This window comes from Bos mutus, chromosome 10 (assembly GCF_027580195.1).
Source record: "Bos mutus isolate GX-2022 chromosome 10, NWIPB_WYAK_1.1, whole genome shotgun sequence".
NCBI lineage: Eukaryota > Metazoa > Chordata > Mammalia > Artiodactyla > Bovidae > Bos > Bos mutus.
Genome location: NC_091626.1, coordinates 55,970,731 through 55,991,435, shown reverse-complemented (window position 1 = coordinate 55,991,435; position 20,705 = coordinate 55,970,731). Strand labels below are relative to the sequence as shown.

The following is a 20,705-nucleotide window of genomic DNA, read 5'->3' as shown; positions in this document are numbered from 1 at the left end:
GAGAAAGACGCCGCCTCTGTTGTCATTGCCTCCAGAAGCCTCTAAACAGCCCATCATGAAGCTGGGCAACCTCAACCACCTGCCACACCCTTCCACCACTGCCCCGTGAGTAATTCCTCTCCCTAATGATTTGGGGCCAGTAGACAGAATGGCCCAGCTAGCAGTGGTGCTTATGTGCCGCCAGCTGCCCCATAGCTTCCTCAGGTCCCCAGAAGACATTATGCAGGGCTTACCTGGTGGTTCAGCGGTAAAGAATCCACCTGTCAATGCAGAAGATGTGGATTCGATACCTGATCCAGGAAGATTCCACAAGCCGCAAGACAACTAAACCCATGTGCCACAACTACTGAGCCTGTGCTCTAGAGCCCACGTGCTGCAGCTACTGAAGCCCAAAGGCTCTAGAACCCATGCTCCCCAACAAGAGAAGCCACTGTGATGAGAAGCCTGCACACTGCAACTAGAGAGTAGCCCCCACTTGCCACAGAAAAGCCCGCACAGCAACGAAGACCCAGCAGAGCCAAAAAAAAAAAAAAAAAAAAAACGCTATGCATCTTCCCTGACTGTGAAAAAGAACAAGATCCAGCTCTGCCTTCAGTGGGCTGCCGGTCTAACAGGGCCCTGGAAATCCTCTGAGGAGTTTCGCTTTATCAGCATCGCATCAGGCCATTTACAGCTTCTTTATCTGAGCAAGCTTCAGTCCCCCAACTGTCACACCACAGACAGAGGAACCAAAGGAAGAAGTCACCTCACCAGTGTTCTTAGTTTCCTGCAATTCTATGGGCTACGTACGATATCACAGAGAGGAGCAGCCACACGGAAGGACATCAGGAGGGCTAGCAGCCCCAGGGCCTCCTCGCTGGTGCTCACCTCTGGCTCCCAGTGACTCAAGACCAGGCACCTGGCCAGGACACAGTGACAGAATCACCCAGAGCAGCCTCAGAGTTACCACCAGGACCTTCACGTGCTGCCACCACACAAGGACTTCGGTTCTGGGGTAAGAGCCGGCCCCACCCTCCTCCTCTCTACCCCAGTTTTTCTGCAGTGAGTCACCAATGCATCAGAGATTGGCACGCAGGCTGCACACCTGGTCTGCCGAGTCTAGCATCCTGGCACAGTCTCGCCCTGGAGCTTCTGCCCTGTGCTCCAGGAGTTCTTGGGCAGGAGGGTCCTGGAGTGCAGGGAAACTGGGAGGACTCTGGCCCCCATCAGCACCACTTTCACCTGGATTACATGAGGCTTCAGGATGACATTTTGACTTTTTTTTTTTAATAAGAGGGTCTAACTGTTTTTAAAAGCTTGAAAAGCACTGTTCAAGGTCAACAGACAAATCGGGGTACAACGTGAAGACCAACATGCCTGTGACATAGAACAGATTGGCATTTTCTTAGGTAATACTTGACTCTTCTTGAGCAGTGGCATGCCCTCCAGTGCCTCACAGAACCCACCGCCCCAGTGTTAGCATGCAGAAGCCCCTCAGAAACATCTCCCCAGGTATGCAGCTCAGAGCTAACTCCAACAGACCCAATTCCCCACTGCCTCTACCATGCATTCGGGGCCCTTGTCCTGTCACTTGCCCCAGCCTGGGCCTCTTCTCCAGCAAGTAGTCATTCTGACTCCCCATGTGCTAAGCTGCCCATGAGCCTCTGGACACAGCCTAGGGCCACTCCTCTGATCAATCTATCAGCTCTGAAAGGATGGGCAGAGAGGGGATCAGTGAGGGCAGAGGGGACCCACACCTCCAGCAACACAGGCCCCTGGTCATCAGCCAGGGTTCAGCAGCCAAAGCCTGACCACTTCCACTCTCTCTGCCTATAAGCTTTTACCTCTAAACTTTTTCTTTGGAAAATCTTCAAAGATACAGAGAAGCCAAAAGAACAGTTAAGATATATCACCAACGTACCATTATCATGAGTAAAAAAAGTACCCTTTTTTAATAATATGTAATATATGAGTTTATATTCAAAATTGTACAACTTGATATTGTATCAAAAGATACATATATGTATATATATCTTACATATATATATATATATATAGCACCAGGATTTAATCAACATTTAATGCATTATAATAATGTTAAGTCTCTCTCATCTCTTTTATCTCCAATAGATTCTTTTTTTTTAATAACATTAAATTTATTAAGGGAGTCTAATTTTTTTATAGACAATCCCACATTTTGGATTTTTCTGTCTCCTTATTACTAGATTCAGTTACATAAGTTTGGCATGAATATTACAGGTAACATTATTTACTTCTTAACTGCATCATACCAGAAGTCACAGAATACCAGGCTGCCCAGTCCTGGTAAAGCCAAATGGCATCGCCTGGTAGAACCACTGGCTGCCATACTGTGGCACTGTGCCTCTAGAGCCCGTAAGTGATCAGTGAGGTCATACTCTGAGCCCACATCAATATACTGCTCCAGGTAATCTTTCACCGACTAGTTTTTACATTCATTGATGACCTGGCATGGGGGTTACAAAACAAGAAATTAGCTAAATTTATCAGCTAATGTTATATTAAAAAAAAAAAAAAGCTTTCCCTTTTATAATCTATTACTATATACCCATGAGGCTTTTTTTTTATTATTCAATGTGTCATAATTCATCATTGTCATTAATTCTTTTGATTTTGAAATGTTTCCATTTTTAGCGGCGAGAGCCCTTTCAAACAGGCTTCTGGGTCCTTTGATACAGCCCGATTCTCCATGTTCCCAGAGCCCTGCTTACACTTCAGGATCCTAACACTCGAACTGTCACATCAGCTTGGTTTATTTATATGTCTGTCTCACCTGAAAATCTGTCAGCTCCTCAAGGCAAGGCCAAGGTCAGACTTATCTCTGCAGCCCAGCACTTAGCACAGCAGCTGGCACAAAAAGGCCTGCTCGGCTCCTCCTCCCTGCAGCAGGGTGCCCTTGCTAGAGCTGCTTTGGGGCCATTCTTCTCCAGGCAGCACCCCCACCCCAAGAGCTGGGCCTCTGGCTCCAGCCACAGAGAAAGGCTCAGGCCCCGCCGCAGCTCACAATGGGCCCTTTGACTCAGCTGGTCAGGGCTCTTTCAGGAAAAACCCGTCCCCTGCCACCACACCTGTCACCAAAGCCAGCGCCCCTAGAGTTGCAAGGCAACACACAGCCGGTGTTCACCCAGAAGCGACAGCAGGGTCCTGAGGCCACCCAGCCGGCCAGGCAGAGCAGCCTGACTTCTGGGAAGATGGCGGGTGGGGGGCCTTTCATCATACAGCTGCTGACACGCAGGCTCTGTGAACAGCCTGGATGGAGGACGTCAGGGAAAGGGGGTTCAAATAAAAGGGCACAAAGAGGCGAGGGACTTCCCTGGCAGCCCAGTGGATAAGACTCTGTGCTTCACTGCAGGGGGCAAGGGTTCAAACTCTGGTCGAGCAACTGAGATCCCACATGCCGCACAGCATAAAACAGCAACAAAAAGGTGGACACTGGTCAAGACTTCGCCTCAGAGATGGCTTACCTGCTCTCTTCTTTCAACCTTCTTTTCACTCGGCTCAGGCACTGGGTTCTCGGGAGGTACAGTCAGCCGTAGTCTGCAGACATTTGCCTGGGAGAGAAGACAGGAGAGGGCAGTTATAAACCTGCATTTGGGGCAGAAGGAGCCAGATCACCTGGGGTTTCTCAGAGCCTCCGTCGCCTCCTTAGCAATGGGAATGATGGCACAAATCACACAGGGGACGCTGGGGAAAGACCAGCTTGCACCGGGCCCAGCACAGGCACTCCCCACCTTCCTGTTTATGTTTTATGCTTTCCTTCTTTAGCAAACTACTGAATAGTTTCATAGAATTCAAACATTTTTTAAAATGGCTCATGTTCCATTACAGTACAGGATGATCTGATTTCAAAATACAGCCAGAGGGGTAGAGGCCAAGCTATACACAGTGGTGAGGGGTGGGAAGGTGCTTTCTACTTGACTCTATGTTGGATTTTCCTATAACAGACATGTACATGTTTAATCACAAAAAAATTTTTAAAGTCTATATATCCATGTCCACAGCAGCATTATTCACAATAGGCGAAAGGTGGAAACATCCCAAATGTCCATCGATGGATGAGTAGGTAGATAAAATGTGTATATACATAGAACAGAATATTTACACAGCCGTATAAAGGAACAAAACTTCTGACACATGCTATGACATGCAGCAACCTTGAGGACATGATGCTAAGTGAAATAAGACAGTCATGAAAAGACAAGCCTGTATGGTTCCACTTACACAGGGTCCCCAGGGTGGTCAAATTCATAGAGACAGAGAGAAGAATGCTGGTTGCCAAGGACTGAGTTATTCTTTAATAATACGGAACTTCAGTTTGAAAATGTGAAAGACAGATGGTGGTGATGGTCACACAACAATGACAACGTATTTAATGCCACATGATGTTTATTTCACCCTATTATCACAGCCTGATCCTACTGTAATATATTCTGGAGAGAAGTGGAAAATGTGTTGTTTTTTATCCTGTCATTAAAAAAATAACATCAAAGGAAAAAAACAGAGAGTCAAAGCAGCACCCAGAGTGCCCAGCCCACAGCTGCACACACTCATGAGAGCACAGCCTGTCCCTGTTATGGGTGGAATTCTGTCCCCCTAAAATGTATACACAGGAGTCCTAACTCCTAGTACCTCAGAATGTGACTTTATTTGAAAATAGGGTATTTATAGTGGTGCTTGTCGTTCAGCCACTAAGTCATGTTGACTCTTTGCAACCCCATGGACTGCACCATACCAGGCCCCACTCTCCTCCATCATCTCTTGAATTTGCTCTAATTCATGTCCATTGAGTTGGTGATGCCATTAAACTATCTCATTCTCTGCCACCTTCTTCTCCTTTTGCCTTGAATCTTTCCCAGCATCAGGGTCTTTTCCAATGAGTTAGCTCTTTGCATCAAGTGGCCAAAGTATTGGAGCTTCAGCTTCAGCATCAGTCCTTCCAGTGAATACTCAGGATTGATTTCCTTTAGGATTGACTGGTCAAATCTCCTTGCAGTCTAAGGGACTCTCAAGAGTCTTCTCCAACACCACAGTTCAAAATCATCAATTCTTCAGTGCTCAGCCTTCTTTATGACCAACTCTCACATCTGTACACGGTAATAAAAAAATGGAGCTTTGACTATATGGACCTTTGGACCTTTGTTGGCAAAATAATGTCTCTACTTTTAAATACACTGTCTAGGTTTTTCATAGCTTTTCTTCCCAGGAGCAATCATCTTAATTTCCTGGCTGCAATCACCGTCCACAGTGATTCTGAAGCCCAAGAAATGAAAATCTGTCACTGTTTCCACTTTTTCCCCTTCTAATTGCCATAAAGTGATGGGACAAGATGCCATGATCTTAGTGTTTTGAATGCTGAGTTTTAAGCCAGCTCTTTCACTTTCCTCTTTCACATTCATCAAAAGACTCTCTAGATCCTCTTCACTTTTTGCCATTAGGGTGGTATGTTGTTGATATTTCACCCTACAATCTTGATTCCAGCTTGTGATTCATCCAGCCCGGCTTTTCTCATGATGTACTCTGATACATGTACTTTCACATGATGTAAGTCAAACAAGCAGGGTGACAATATACAGCCTTGACTTACTCCTTTCCCAATTTGAAACCAGCCCGTTGTTCCATGTACAGTTCTAACTGTTGCTTCTTGATCTGCATACAAGTTTCTCAGGAGAAAGGCATGGTGGTCTAGTACTCTCATCTCTTTAAGAATTTTCCACAGCTTGTACAATGAGGTCATTAGGGTAGGTCCTAATCCCAAATGACTGGTGTCCTTCTATAAAGGGAAAATTGGGAGACACACATGCACACAGGGAGCGCACCATGTAAGCAAACAAAGGAGATGGGCCTGAAACAGATTCTGCCCTCACTGCTCTCAGAAGGAACCAATCCTGTCGACACCTTGACTTTGGACTTCCAATCTCCAGAATCAGGAGACAATATATTGCTGCTGTTTAAGTCACTTGACTTGTGGTACTTTTTTTTTTACAGCAACCCCACTAAACTAATACATACCCCTCAACCTGGTCTGCAGTCACAGTTATGCACTGGTCCACAGGGCAGCCTCTGAAGAAAGCACCCTGCATCCAAGAAGCCCACGGTTGGATACGATTGTAAAAGACCTTTGACATCCAACCTGCCAGTCTCTGAAGGAACCTCCTCACTCAACAATATACCTGGCAAGTGGACACCCAGCCTGAGGCTAACATTTCCCCGTAAAGGTGACAGCCCATTTGGAACACACATTAGCACTTCCACTCTCACCACTGCCTTCCTCTGAGGTACCCCATTTTGCTACCTGACACCTCTAACTTCCTGATAATGGACTTAAACAGCGCTTCCTCAGACCCCCTACCTGACAGACCCAGGGTACCCTCAGGGACTGTAGCAGAATTCCCTTTGCTCTTCATCAGCCTGAATGTCCTTTCTTCTGCACTAAACAATCCAGTCCTTTCAGCCACAAGATTTGATTTCGAGATCCTTCTCCATCTCACTCTTCTCTGGGCAAGCTCTGGCTCCAGTGACCCCAGGGAGAGACGTGACCTGACCCACAGCGATATAACTCCCTCTTACATGGCCAACTTTGCACGAAACCTTAAAGCTCATCGCCAGTCATGCTGGTCATAGAGAAATCAAGCCAATCCGGCACACAGCTCCCTCAGCTGACAAACAACACTGATGGGAATCTGAGGGTCTCCAGAAAGAGGTAACCCTTTGACTTCAGGCCATATGGGCTGGTTGAAACAAGCGGGCATTTGCATGAACATCAAAATGTAACTCACACCAGGCAGGTAATCCAAGTCTGTGATGCTCAATAATCATCTCTGGTAGGCCAGATCCGATCCACAGCATAGTTTTGCAGAGAAAAGGAAGTACTTTTCTCTTGTACCATACCCTATACCACACACACACATGTGCACACAGAGATACATACCTGCACAGGTGTACACACATATTCACAGTTTCCAACACCTACTAGGCTGTGCTGACTATGAGCAAGCTATTTGATCTCTCTGAATCTCAAGGGTAAAATAGAGGTAAAGGAAGATTCTGGCATATAGTAAGCTTCTATCACTGTTAGATATTTTTATTTTTATCTAAATAATGTCATCAGCCTACAAGCTCCAAAATGAAATAGGCTGACTTGGCTTTCTAGCTCTGCTTTCCATAATAAAAACAATTTGGCCAATGGATCTAGAGGGTATTAGTATAGCAACTAATAGCTTTATAGGCTGATTGCCCTAGAGGGGTAATCCCTAATGTCAATCATTTTTGGAATAAACTGAAAACTGGAAGAAAAGACAAGGTCCAGAAGGGACTCCATGACTCCAATCAGTCAAAACTGAGAAGCCCCCTCCCCCTGATGGAGACAGTTCTTTATCTGTCCACCCAAAATGCTGATTTTCCTCAACACACTTTCTGCATCTCTCCTCAGGCCATATTTACACTACGGAACACTAATTCACAGGCTAAAGAGAATGCATTTCTCTAAACTATCAGTTTAACCTGATGATAGATAATGAATTCAAATAAAACAAGAATGTAAAATAAACATCTGACTTCAAAGCTAACTGGCAGGTGCGCCAGGCGCTCGCGGCTCCACCCACACCCCTGTGCGGCGTATTTGCTCTTGTCATTAGGAGTGCCTTTATGGAAACATGAGGGCATGGACTGCACGTGGTGCTTACACTCTGTAATCAGTGCTGATCCACAATGGACTGACGGCACAGATGCAATTTAAATCCAGCTTGGAACAGGGTCAGACCCTTCTTAGTAAGATGCTCAAATGTACTGTCATGTGAAAAAAGACAAGTGCTGGGAAAAAATAACCTGTTCTGTTTTTAAAATACACTCTGATAATTAGTATATATATTTGTGGGGAAAAATGTCTTTACAGAAACATGACTACCTGCTGGTGGTGGTGGTGGTGATCTTTTGGAAAGGGGGATTTCTGCAATGTCTGCACCTGTTCCACGTATGTGTAAGTTTTTAAAATAAAAAACATAGTAGGGACTTCCCTGGTGGTCCAGTAGCTAAGACCCCATGTTCCCAATGCAAGGGGCCCAGGTTCAATCCCTGGTCACAGAACTAGGTCCCACAGCCTATAACTAAGACAGCCTGCAGGCCACAATGAGGATCTAAGATGCCACATGCTGCAACAAAGACCCAGGGCGTGCAGTCAAATAAATAAATACAGATAAATATTTTTAAAATATCTTAGTAGTGAGAAAGGGCAACCCACTCCAGTATTCTTTCCTGGGATATCCCATGGACAGAGGAGCCTGGCAGGCTACAGCTCATGGGGTCACAAAGAGTCAGACACAAGCAACTAACAGTCAGTTACAGCAATAATAAAGATTGAGAGGGACTATATCAGAGACAGAGAAAGGTCTGCCAACTCAGGAGACATGGGTTCCATGTCGGGAAGATCCCTTGGAAGAGGAAATGGCAACCCACTCCAGTACTCTTGTCTGGAAAATCCCATGGACAGAGTAGCCTGTCGGGCTATAGTCCATAGTGTCGCGAAGTGTTGGACATGATTCAGGCAACTTTGCACAGCACAGCACATATCAGATGGGGCGGAGGCGGGGGAGGTCCTCAATCCTTCCTAGACCCACAGGACTGTTTCAAGAGCAGCAAAGAGAACATCCCACAGGTCTAAAAGGTGCTCTGAATTTTTTTTTTTTTTTTTACTTTTATTTCCATTACTCTGGGAGATGGGTCATAGAGGATCTTGCTGTGATTTATGTCACAGAGTGTTTTGCCTATGTTTTCCTCTAGGAGTTTTATAGTTTCTGGTCTTGCATTTAAATTGTTAATCCATTTTGAGTTTATTTTTGTGTATTGTGTTAGAAAGTGTTCTAGTTTTTTTATTTTATAGATGGTTGACCAGTTTTCCCAGCACCACTTGTTAAAGAGATTGTCTTTTCTCCATTTTATATTTTTGCCTCTTTTGTCAAAGATAAGGTGTCCATAGGTGCATGGATTTATCTCTGGGCTCTCTAGTTTGTTCCATTGATCTATATTTCTGTCTTTGTGCCAGTACCATACTGTCTTGATGACTGTAGCTTTGTAGTATAGTCTGAAATCAGGCAGGTTGATTCCTCCAGTTCCATTCTTCTTTCTCAAGATTGCTTTGGCTATTTGAAGTTGTTTGTATTTCCATACAAATTGTGAAGGTATTTGTTCTAGTTCTGTGAAAAATACCATTGGTAACTTGATCGGGATTGCATTAAATCTATAGATTGCTTTGGGTAGAAGTACTAAGTAACCCCTGAATGTACCCGACAGGCTGACCCTGTAGAGCTGACCTCCATTAGTCATTCACTTCGAGGAATCTCCCCATGGGAAAATCTCCCCCTGGGTAAGATCAAGGCAGATCAAGGCTTATCTCTCTGAGCATTTGATGATGCTCACTTTCATGGTTTCCTGACACTCAGGTACATAATACCCAGAGTAGCCCAGGTTGGACAGTATCTGAGAGGCAGGTAAGGTAGTTGATCCCAGGGGTTCCCACAGAAGCTGGCTCCACCTTGTGTTCTGAACATTGTGGGGAGCTGAATCTTATTTACCCTGAACACTAGTCCTGGACTTGCCATCCTTGAAATCAAAGGTCCCTTCCAGTGGATCAAAAACAAGAAGATGGACTCAGTGTACTTCAAGCACTGAGCACCCACCACTTGTAAAACACTTAAGGGCTATGAGGGTACCAATATGGAAAAAAAAAGAGCTCTACCCAAAAAGGCTCATCATCCAGAAACATAACCACACAAGGCAATATCACAACCAATACAATACTGGGCAGACAGGGTAGTGTGGTTAAGGCATATGGAACTGCACTTCTGGGTTTCAATTCTGATTCTGACTCTGACACCTACTAGCTGTGAAACCTTTGGAAAGCTGCTGCTGCTGCTAAGTCACTTCAGTCGTGTCCGACTCTGTGCGACCCCATAGACGGCACCCCACTAGGCTCCCCTGTCCCTGGGATTCTCCAGGCAAGAACACTGGAGTGGGTTGCCATTTCCTTCTCCAGTGCATGAAAGTGAAAAGTGAAAGGGAAGTCGCTCAGTCGTGTCTGACTCTGAGCAACCCCATGGACTACAGCATACTGGGCTCCTTTGTCCATGGGATTTTCCAGGCTACTCCATCTTTATTGTTTCAGTTACTTCCGTTGTAAAACTCAGTTAACAATAGTGCAGAAACGACTCTCCTGGGATTTTCGCAAGGATTGTTTTGTTTTTTTTTTTTTTTTTGGCCACACTGAGTAGCATGAAGGATCTTAGTTCCCCAACCAAAGATCTAACTCATGCCCTCTGCAGTAGAAGCATGGAGTCTTAACCACTGGACCAGTCCCTGTGGCTAGGCTTTAATAAACTAATACGTGAAAAGGGCTTAGAATAGTTTCTGGCACATATGTAGCTTTCAGTAAATCATTTTTTACCCTGGGAATTTAAGGAGGAGAACAGTCATCTAACTGGAGGTGGAGTATATCAGAAAGGTTCTAGAGATGACATGTGAACTGCGTATAGAAGGACAGAAAGGACTTCCCAGGTCAATGATGTTGGGAGAATCCATCATCAGAATGAAGTGAAGAAGTGAAGTCACTCAATCGTGTCCGACTATTTGCGATCCCATGGACTGTAGCCCATCAGGCTCCTCCGTCCAAGGGATTCTCCAGGCAACAATACTGGACTGGGTTGCCATTTCCTTCTCCAGGGAATCTTCCCGACCCAGGGATCGAACCCAGGTCTCTTGCATTGCAGGCAGACGCTTTACCCTCTGAGCCACGAGGCATTCATTCCAGACGGGCCAAAGACACAAACAGGGCATGTTCTGAGAATGGTAAATGGGCCCACAGCCTGAGCAATATCGGGAGAAGAAAATGGCCACACAAGTAGGGGCCAAACTCTTAACAGCCTACAGATGCCTGACAGCGAAGCAAGGCCTCTAAGGGAAGCCATCGGGAGCCATTTAAATTTCTAGAGGAAAGGACTATTGCTCAAATCTGAGTTCAGTGATTCAACAGCAATTATTGAGTACTTCCTATTATGTTCCACACCCTACAGCATGGACCGGAAGGGAAAAAATAGGGTTCCCAAGCAGGCTTTGTACCTAACTGCTTGTGTAGCCCTTACAGCACTCAGCACAGGATCAACATGTCATAGGCCCTTGCTCAGTAAATGTCAGTATGGGCTTCTTTCTAGGTTGAACTAAAACACAGTAAGGAGAATGTGCCTGACACTCCCCAGAGAGCCTTCCACTTTCTTCAAGCCAATCCCCACAGGAGGACAGCAGGAGAAGGGCAGCGAGCATTCAAGCCTCCTCCACAAGAAGATCCACAACTGAGCCCTTGTCTGCAATCAGGGCGCCTGGGAGGTAAGCAGGCCTCTGGGGACTTATTTCTGACCCACTCTGTGGAGGCAGAGGACTGGTCCCTGTCTAGCGGGGACTCTGCCATCCACGTACCCTCACGCTCTCAGCTTCAGTATCCAGGCTCACCTGAGGGAGAGCTGCCCATCTCAAATAAAAAGGGGTGGAGAAGATGACACAGGGAGGTGCTGGGTTTGCTCATCAGTTTACAAACATGGATTTCCCTACAGAAATGAGCCAAGTGCATTTACATTTCCCTCGGGCGCAGTCCACTCTGTGACCGTGGCTCCCTGCTCAGCTCCACCTAACAACAGATGGTGTGGCCACTATGGCTGTGGCTGGGAGGGCAGTCTCTGCTCAGCACAAGCATTAAAATCTCTGGGACATGCAGGTGGAACTGGGCCCGCCCCATCTGGAGGAGGACTCTTAAGCTTTGCTTTGACCCTGAGCTTGCAGGCCTGACCATCTACATCAGGGCGAGGTACACTTTTTCTGTAAAGGGCCAGATAGCAAATACTGAGGGTCTGCAGGCCCTGTAAAACCATTCTTGGCTCAGAGTATACAAAAGAGGCCAAGGGCTGGGTCTGACTATGGGGTCATCACTTGCCCACCCTGATCTCCATACTTTCTTCCAGGTGGTGTAAAGTGTCCTGGCACCCACTTTCCTGTCACAGCTGATTCCAGACAAAATTCCTAAGTAGGAGGACAGTGACTTCTCCCTCTTGTTCTAGCTGGCTCTTCTGTACCAGGCTTACCATGTGCCCCAAATGCCAAGACCCAGAGAGAAATCACAGGTAAATGAATGCACACAAAGACACCAGAGTCCTAGCATGTTAGGACTCTCCCATCCTGCCCCCACCTCCATCATGCCTTTCCAAAAAGCCAAAGGGACCTTCCAGAACATGGACCCAGGATTGCCTGCATGTCCAAGAAAGCTGTCTGAGAGAGCAACCCTGGAAGGAGGAGTTCTGATCCTTGGCCACATATTAGAATCACCCGGGGAAGCTTCCTAAGCAATGCTGATGTCATTCTCTACTTTTCAAGGTTCTCATCTAGATGGCCTGGGGTGGGGCCTAGGTGGAGGATTTTAAGCTTCTTGGTATTCCATGCGTAACCAGAGTGGAACCACTGACCTAACCAAAGGAATGAAACTCCGACAGTACAACAGGATCAGGCACCTGGACTACTTGGAGGCCTTCCCAGAGCTGTGAAGCTCCTCACCCAGGCAGACACTCCCATCCACAGGGCACCTGCTTCCTGCCCAGGTGGACCAGAGGTCATGGGCTGGCTTCATTCCAAGCGTCTCTTCCTGTTTTCCCATTTGCCAACTCAGTGTCAAGTATGGCTATTTGAGGACCCTGGGGACACTCTTCTTTCGAAGCACCTATTACACCAGGCCTGGGAAGGGAGGGTCCTTAAACCTTCTCCTCTAGTAGTTAATCATAGGTAGGAGCAATGATGAGAGTCACGAGCCTCTAGGGGAATACAGAAGAGGGGGTTCAGGCAGGCTTCCCAGAGGAGCTGACCCTTCATCAGAAAAGAGGCATGAAAAATGGCAGAGGTGAGGAACAGCATCAAAATCTTGGGGAACAGAAAGTAATTTGGTACACCTGCAAAGAGTATTCGTGAGGAGGGGGTGGGGAGGGCAAAGGCCAGATCAGAAGGCCCTGGGTGCTAAATTAGGGGTTTGTACTTGTTCCTGGCAATACCGAAGGAGCTCTTAAAGCAGAAGAGTTAGGTAGCTGGATTCTGCATTTTAGAGAGACACACTGGCCTTAAAATACAAAAAACAGTCAACAGTGTGACTGATATTCAGGAAATATCACTTATCTAAGGAGGGAAAAGAGGCAAACACCTCTGTGTTACTATCCTGTGTGCCGGTTGAGATGGGGACCGTTTTTGGCTGAGAGACACGACTGCAGGAACAACAAGTAAGGCACATAATTGCTGAAAGTCCTTTAAATCAAAACATTTCAACTTGGTCTCTGGTTAATTGGCCCAGGACCCACAACTCCCTGTGTTCAGCTCTACAATTTTTGAGGCTGATGTGAAAAGGTTTCATAAGTGACCAGAAGCTCAGTGGTAACACCAGCCTCTGGATCTCAGATTTCCTTAAGACTCCTCAGAACTCAGGTCTCTTCATCCTACACCTGACACAGCGAGATGAGTGAACCAAAGCAGAGAAGTCAGGACACTTTTTTTTTCTGAGCATATAACTATTAGTTCTGAGTGGCAGAGGGTCTTTGGCTGAATCCTGGGGAAACCAGGTTCTAAAACTCCTCAACTGGGCTCAGGAGGGCCCAGGAGAGCAGCCAGCCAGTCTTCTGGGTACTGCAGGCCCCCTGCCAACCCCCTCCCTGGGGAAGGCTGCAGCCAGCTTCCTTCCACCAGACGCTGAGTTCCCACAATGCTCTGCGTCCCTTCCTCAGAGCCCAGTAGGACAATATGGAAGTTATGCTCACAGATGTTTCTGTGAAAGGAAAAGGAAGTGAGGTAAACACCTGTCTGATCCATTCCCTGGCCAGCTAAGGAGAATTCTTTGAGTCAATCAGACAGAAATGGGACCCAGGAGAGTACTGCCTGAGTGAGGAAGTGATGACTGGCCAGCCCATTCCAGTTTTTAACAGAGGAAGACTCTGCCAAATACAAAAATTACTGGCAAAAGCAGGCCAGGAGACAGTCCTTGCCCTCTGGCCTTCCTGGATTTGGTTTCATTTTTTAATGTGCCATGGAGGGGCCATGACACCAATAACACCAGTCAATAGTCTCCTATTACAACACAGTGTGATGCTGGGGGAACCCTTGACAAGTCTATCATCTCACACCACCCTCACCAAACTGCTAAACCAGTAATATTTGGCTGTGCCAAGCAAAAATGCCTTCCCCCCCAAAGCACATACCCTGGCCACACAACTGCCCTTCCACTGCAAAGCTTCATTCAGTGTGATTAACTGCATTTACAAAATTCCTTTCAAAATCACAAAGCAATGTCAATATTTTTTAAAACATTTTCTCCCATGCTCCAAGGTCATCTCAATCTATCTATGGTTATTCTCCAGCCAATTTATCTTCCTGCTGTTGCCATAGATAAAACTATTTTTAGTGCACAACAGGTACGAAGGCAGATTTTTTTTTTAACTTTACAACCCCTGTTGGTTGGCATCCATAAATGCCTCTCAGAGGTTTATCAGCTGACAGACATTACTCTCCCATCTGTTTGGTGTTTTTTTTTCCCCCCTTGAGAGATTTCAGATAAGAAGGAGGTACAAATTGTAGGTGGCAGCTATTAAACGAAGGGTAACTAGTGACAGTCTGGTCTGGCCGCACCACCCTGGGCAGCTGACTCCGAGAACTCCCTGCTCAGTGTCAGCTGTCACCACCATTTCTGGTTGGCCTGAAGGCCTGGCCGGATACATCCCGGTTCCCCAGCAGTCCCTAATTTGGTAAGCTCTTGGGATGAAACAGAAATGTTATTTTAATGGCTAGCGTTTTACTGCACAAGGCCATCGCTCGTGGCATATCACAGAGGAAAGACAGAACAATATAGAGTTTACTGAAAAACTTTCAACTTAGGGAACACTTTCCACTTGTTTGGTCTGCAACTTTATTTTTAAGACATCCTACCCTTGTTTATCCAAAAAAAATAAGTGTTTTGCCCTAAAGCAGGTCTAATACATCACTGTTAAACAGTATATGCCAACAGTTCCATTTAGAAGAAATGATACTTCCTTTTTTCAGTATGTCAATGATGTCACTTGCCTTACAAAGTCTCGCTCCATCCTGCAAGACTAAACACAAATGTCTGCTGCAGAGGGAGGCCTTCCTCAGAAGCCTCAAGAAGAACCTTTCCTTTTAGCTTCCATGCAACCTGTCAACACTCTACCCTACTATTACAACCATCACTCTGTATGATGGCAGTCTGGGACAAATGTCTATACCCAGGTAGAGTGGACCCCAATATCTGACCCTTCATCACACAGAAGGTCTATAAGCATTGCTTAAAAATCAATTAATCAATCAAAGATCACAGTTTTTACAAACACACACAGTACCAATGCCATTTGCAAATTCTGAACAGAGTTGGAAATCACAAGGAAATCTTTAGTTATCTTCTTTGCAGAGCAAATACCCATGTGCTCAAAGTAGTAGCCTTACATGGTCTGATTCAGGGCACTGACCACTTCAGACCAAAGTATTTCAGATGTCTTACTCAAAGGGCAAAGCCTTCTCAACAGTGTGTTCATTCCATCAGACACCACAGTATGTATAGCTAAAGAAATACTTGAAAGTAAATATTTGAGAAAAAAATCTTCAGAAAGGTTATCTACTATACTAATCACATTTGCATCCACCCACATCACTCTAGCCACTCAACGAGTATCCACTCTGGAAGGGGACCTAGACAATTTCACACAATCTGGTCCCACACAGGATCCTGTCCAAGCTCAGGGCTGGCTTTGCAGTAACTTCATTCTTTCTCAATCATAATTATGTTCCAACTGAGAAGGATTTCCACAGAAAAAAAAACAAATACCCATCCTGGTGTAAGGCTAGGACTGTGGTTGGAAATCCACTTGGACCTAACAGGAATCTTGCTTTATGAACCCAACGATTGGCTTCCATCAACCTTAAATATCTTGTGTTCACACACATCGGAACCTATCACTTGGCCCAGACCCAGGAGTAACACAGAGTCCTTCTGGAGCTAAAGAAAAACAGCACTGAAGACGACTGCTAGTCATTTGGGGGAGGTATGTAAAATAAAGTGAGCACATCTACAAGACTAAAAAACAGACAGGAGTATCAAAGGGGCCCCTGGCTTGGACTTAGCCACTTGTTTAGCTAAACATATGGAAAATAAGTTGGTGGTGGTTTAGTCGCTTAGTCGTGTCCAGCCCTTGCGACACCATGGACTATAACCCACCAGGCTCCTCTGTCCAGGGGATTTCCCGGGCAAGAATACTGGAGTGAGGAGCCATTTCCTTTTCCAGGGGATCTTCCCAACCCAAGAATCGAACCCACGTCTCCTGCATGAAAGGGGTCTCCTGCATGGAAGTGGTCTCCTGCATACAAGCGGTCTCCTGCATTGCAGGGTGGATTCTTTACTGTTTGAGCTAGATGGCGCTTATGGTAAAGAATCTGCCTGCCAGTGCAGGAGACACAAGAGATGCGGGTTCAATCCCTGGGTCAGGAATATCCCCTGGAGGAGGAAATGGCAACCTATTCCAGTATTCTTGCCTGGAAAATTCCATGGGCAAAGGAACCTGGTGGGCTACAGTCCATGGAGGTGCAAAGAGTCAGACACAACTAAGCAGACAGACAGACACAGGGAAATAGATTAGAGAAGTTTCAAGCACAGAAATGATGCACTGAGATGATGAGTACTGAATATCATAGTGAACAGATGAACCTACAAGGCACAAGGAGATCAAACCAGTCCATCCTAAAGGAAATCAGCCCTGAGCATTCATTGGAAGGACTGATGCTGAAGCTGAAGCTCCAATGCTTTGGCCACCTGATGCAAAGAGCTGACTCACTGGAAAAGTCCTTGATGCGGGGAAAGATAAAAAGCAGGAGAAGAAGGGAACAACAGAGGATGAGATGGTTGGATGGCATCACCAACTCAACGGACATGAGTTAGGGCAAGCTCTGGGAGATAATGAAGGACAGGGAAGCCTGGCGTGCTGTAGTCCATGGGGTCGAAAAGAGTCGGATATGACTGAGCGACTGAACAACAACAACGAAAAAGGCACAAACCAAGGCCCTGGCAGTGTGCTCTGAGGTACCAGTCCTGGAAGAGATACAAAATGGGAAAGATGTGGCTAGCAATTCTTTCACAGAGCACCTGGAGCGATGAGAAAAGATGCAACAAAGATGGCAAAGAAATAGCACTTCCAAAGGGCAACCTAGGTGGAGATGGTGCCCACTGTGCTAGTATTTAAATCAGAAAGAAGAAAGCACCTTGTATAAACCCAGGTCCCACAACCCGGCTACAAGGTGGCCAGCTCCTAATCTCTACTTTGTAAAATAAAGCCTACCTTAGTTAAGACCACTCCAAATCAGTGTTATTCTATCACCAGTGGTCACAAGTGGCCCTTTTTTTTTTTTTTTTTATCTCTGGAAGGAGGAAAGTTTGATTAAAGACATTCATCACCTTTGAGTCTCCAGATAGGGATAATGCAGAAAGTTCCCCGTGCATTTTTAAAAACGGTGCCATCAATACACTTGGCTTGCTAGAGGAGGCAGGAAAGGAGAGGAAATCTCTGGGAATTCCAGAAAGTCCCCTAAGTCCCCTTTCGAGCCCATGGGGTGTTTCTGGGGCATAGAAAAGAAGGGGCTTGCTCGCGGAGCTGGGACAGAACCTAAAATTGAGTCCAGGTGGAGTGTCCGGGCCGAGGGACCGGTTTCGCGCGTCTCCATCTCTAGACCCCCAAGCGGGGCTGGCTGGACTGGGAAGTGGGACAGCAGCAGCTCCCAATCCTAGCTACTCACCCTCCTGCTGGGCGCCCCGGAGCCGCTGCCCGAGAGCAGGGTGACAGTGGACGTGGAGCGCAGCATCCCGCAGCAGCGGCGTTGGTGGCGGGTTCGGCGCGGCACTGTTCCCGGGTGTAATAAGCCAGAGGGAAGCGAGGAGGGCGGGAACCGCGCAGGCCACAAGCGCCGGCGGGGCAGGGTGGGGGCGGGGCAGAGGCCGGGCCAAGGGGCGGGGCCGGGGCGGGGCCCGCGCACTCGCCTGACCTGTCAGGCTGCATTTTCTCAGGAGAGCGCAGACCCAGCAGAAGTTGGTCACCAACCTTCCCCCACGGTTCTGCGTCCTCCCAGGGTCAGTCCTAGGACAGGACTGAGTGCCTACCATGAGTGCCTCCCAGCAGTCAACACGATCTACCAATCCACCAATCCCTTATCCTGTGGAGTTTGCAATCTGGTGGGGATACTGAGAAATGACAGGTGTCGGTGCTTTGGTAGAAAAGATGATACACACAGGAGCTCACAATGTGGCCTTAGGAATAGCCTGTGTAGGAAAAGTCTTCCCAGAGGATGTGATGACTAACGTAAGACCTGAAATACACACAGAAGCAAGCCAGGCATAGAGTGTTCATTACACCTGCTCATGTTTGTTTAATAGTTACTGCGACCCTGACTGGGAAGTACTTTGCATGTATTAACTCATTTAATCCTCACAACCACCCTTTGAATAGGCACTATTCCCATTTTGCAGATAAGGACACTGACTCACCGAGAGACTGAGTAACAGAGCAGATGCCCCACTGCCCGGAAAGTGGCAAAGCTGTGATGGACTCCACAGTCTAAGCCTAGTGCCTTGCTTGTCCTCTCTGCTGCCCCCTAGCACAGAGAGGAGGGAATTACAGGCCAAAACAAACTACGTGGAAAGATGGCAAAAGGCAAGAGAAGGTTTGGTAGAATTTTTAGAAACTGAAAATACCACAGTGCAAGGGGCAAATGGTAGAAAAGCGCGCAGAAGGGCACTGGGCCAGATCATGAAGAACCTGGTGTGCTTAGTTGAAGAGTTTGGCATTTATCCTGAGGACAAATGTATCTCAATAGGGGAAGACTTTCCCTCTCTGTTGTTGCTGCTGCTGCTGCTGCTGCTTTAAAGCCCAAACCCTCCCTTCCTACCAAGCTCTCCAGGACGCTCCTGCCCTGAACACTTACCCTCGTGAATCTCAATGCTTTTTGAGACCGTGTCTTCTTTAGAGTCATCAATATGTGTGTCTGTCCCCTTCCCAGTGGTGAGCTTCCAGAGGGGAAGGGTCCAGACTCACCCTAGTCTGAATTCCCAGTGTGGCACCAACACAGAAGACACTCAAGGAATATAAGAAATGTTGCTGAACAAAATTCCAGATGCTCCTGTAAGATTTGCTCCTTCTGCAGATGAGGAAACTGAGACCAGAGAATCTAACTGATGTCACGCAGGCTTTCCCAATGTCACACACCCTGTGCTTTACCATCTCAATCATCATCATCATCACCCCAGCTCTGTCTGCATTTTCCCTGCTGCATATGCCTTTTCTCATCAAAACCTCACCATAACCAAAAGCATGGATACTATTATCACCTCCATTTTACCAAGGAGGGAACTGAGACCTAGGGGTATTAGGTTAAATGGTGAATAGCTGGGATTAGACCTGTAGTCTTCTAACTCCAGGGCCCCCCCCCCTTTTTTTTTTACTGCACCCTTCCTGCATCCTTCTATCCACTCACCCTTCTAAAAAAGAGTCTAAAAGATGGGTCTGCCTTCCAATAAAAAGTGGTCAACATTGTGTTAGCTTCAGAGGTATAGCACTTTGATAAAAAAATAAAAATAAAAAATAAGCCAAAAGAAGTGGTCAAAATATGGCTGTTGAAAGTCAATATGGATTAGAGATAGCTGCATGATTACCTCAGGAGAAAAAGACTAGTGAATGTTGTTGTTATGTTGCCTTGAGGAGAAAGGAAATGGGCTGCTGTTCAGACAGGCCCAAGATAACCTGGCATCAGTGTATATTTATATTATGGCAGCCACCCAAGTGATTGCTCAAGATGGAGTCAGCATTTGAGAGGAAGGGTGGGCTATGGAATCATTTCTCCTCCATCTATCCAAGTCTTTCATATTGTTAATACTTTTTGTACTGCATTATAGTTCATTACAAAAGCAGCAGACTTCGTATTCACTCGTGACCTCTTGGTGGAAACTTGATCTTGCTTACATCCAAGCCTGTCTGGTGCCTAGAACAGTAATTGGCACGTAGTAAATGCACAATAAATAATGAATGGGTGAAGAAATGATATTATAGAGTAATTGGCACATAGTAAATGTGCAATAAACACTGAATGAGTGAAGAAATATTACAGAGTAATTGGTATGTTGCAAGTGCACAGCAAATGTTGGATGAATGAAGAAATGATATTACAGGGGGTTCCCCAGTAGTCTAGTGGTTAGGACTTGGTATTTTCATAGCTGAGATCTGGGTTCAACCCCTGACCTGGGAAATAATATCTCACAAGTCACACAGTGCAGCCACATAAAGAAATAGGGGGAAAAAAAAAAAAAAGGATATTACATACCAATCCTTCAGCTCACTCATAGTCAAGCAAAACTAAGACTAAGCTCCTTTCTAATCCAGCTTCTAATGGAGGTGAGAGTCTCCAAGCAGTTTGTCAGCTCAAGCAGCCAGAGCCCCAGGATTGTCCCCAGGACTGTCCCAGCCAGGTAAGTTCCCCACACCAGCTGGCACTAAGGGCTACAGGAGCTGTGGGTGGGCAGATGCCAGGCTCTGGCCTAGGCTACGGCCAATCCATGCCAGGCCAACACCTAAGGAACT

The 20,705-nt window shown here is 46.4% G+C and overlaps 1 protein-coding gene across 3 annotated transcripts in view; it reads right to left on the bottom strand.

Annotated features, from left to right (window-relative positions):
• MYZAP (myocardial zonula adherens protein) overlaps positions 1-18,031 on the bottom strand; it is a 112,905-nt gene extending 94,874 nt beyond the window's left edge. For 2 of the 3 annotated variants that reach the window (XM_070377981.1, XM_070377982.1), the window contains exons 1-2: positions 17,875-18,031; positions 3,483-3,569 (exon numbers count right to left, since the gene is read on the bottom strand). In XM_070377981.1, coding sequence (XP_070234082.1) covers positions 3,483-3,569; positions 17,875-17,940 — 153 coding nt within the window. In that variant the 5' untranslated portion in view covers positions 17,941-18,031. The remainder of the gene's footprint in view (positions 1-3,482; positions 3,570-17,874) is intronic. The other variant, XM_005905616.3, reaches the window with a different exon arrangement.
• Positions 18,032-20,705: the final 2,674 nt, after the last annotated feature.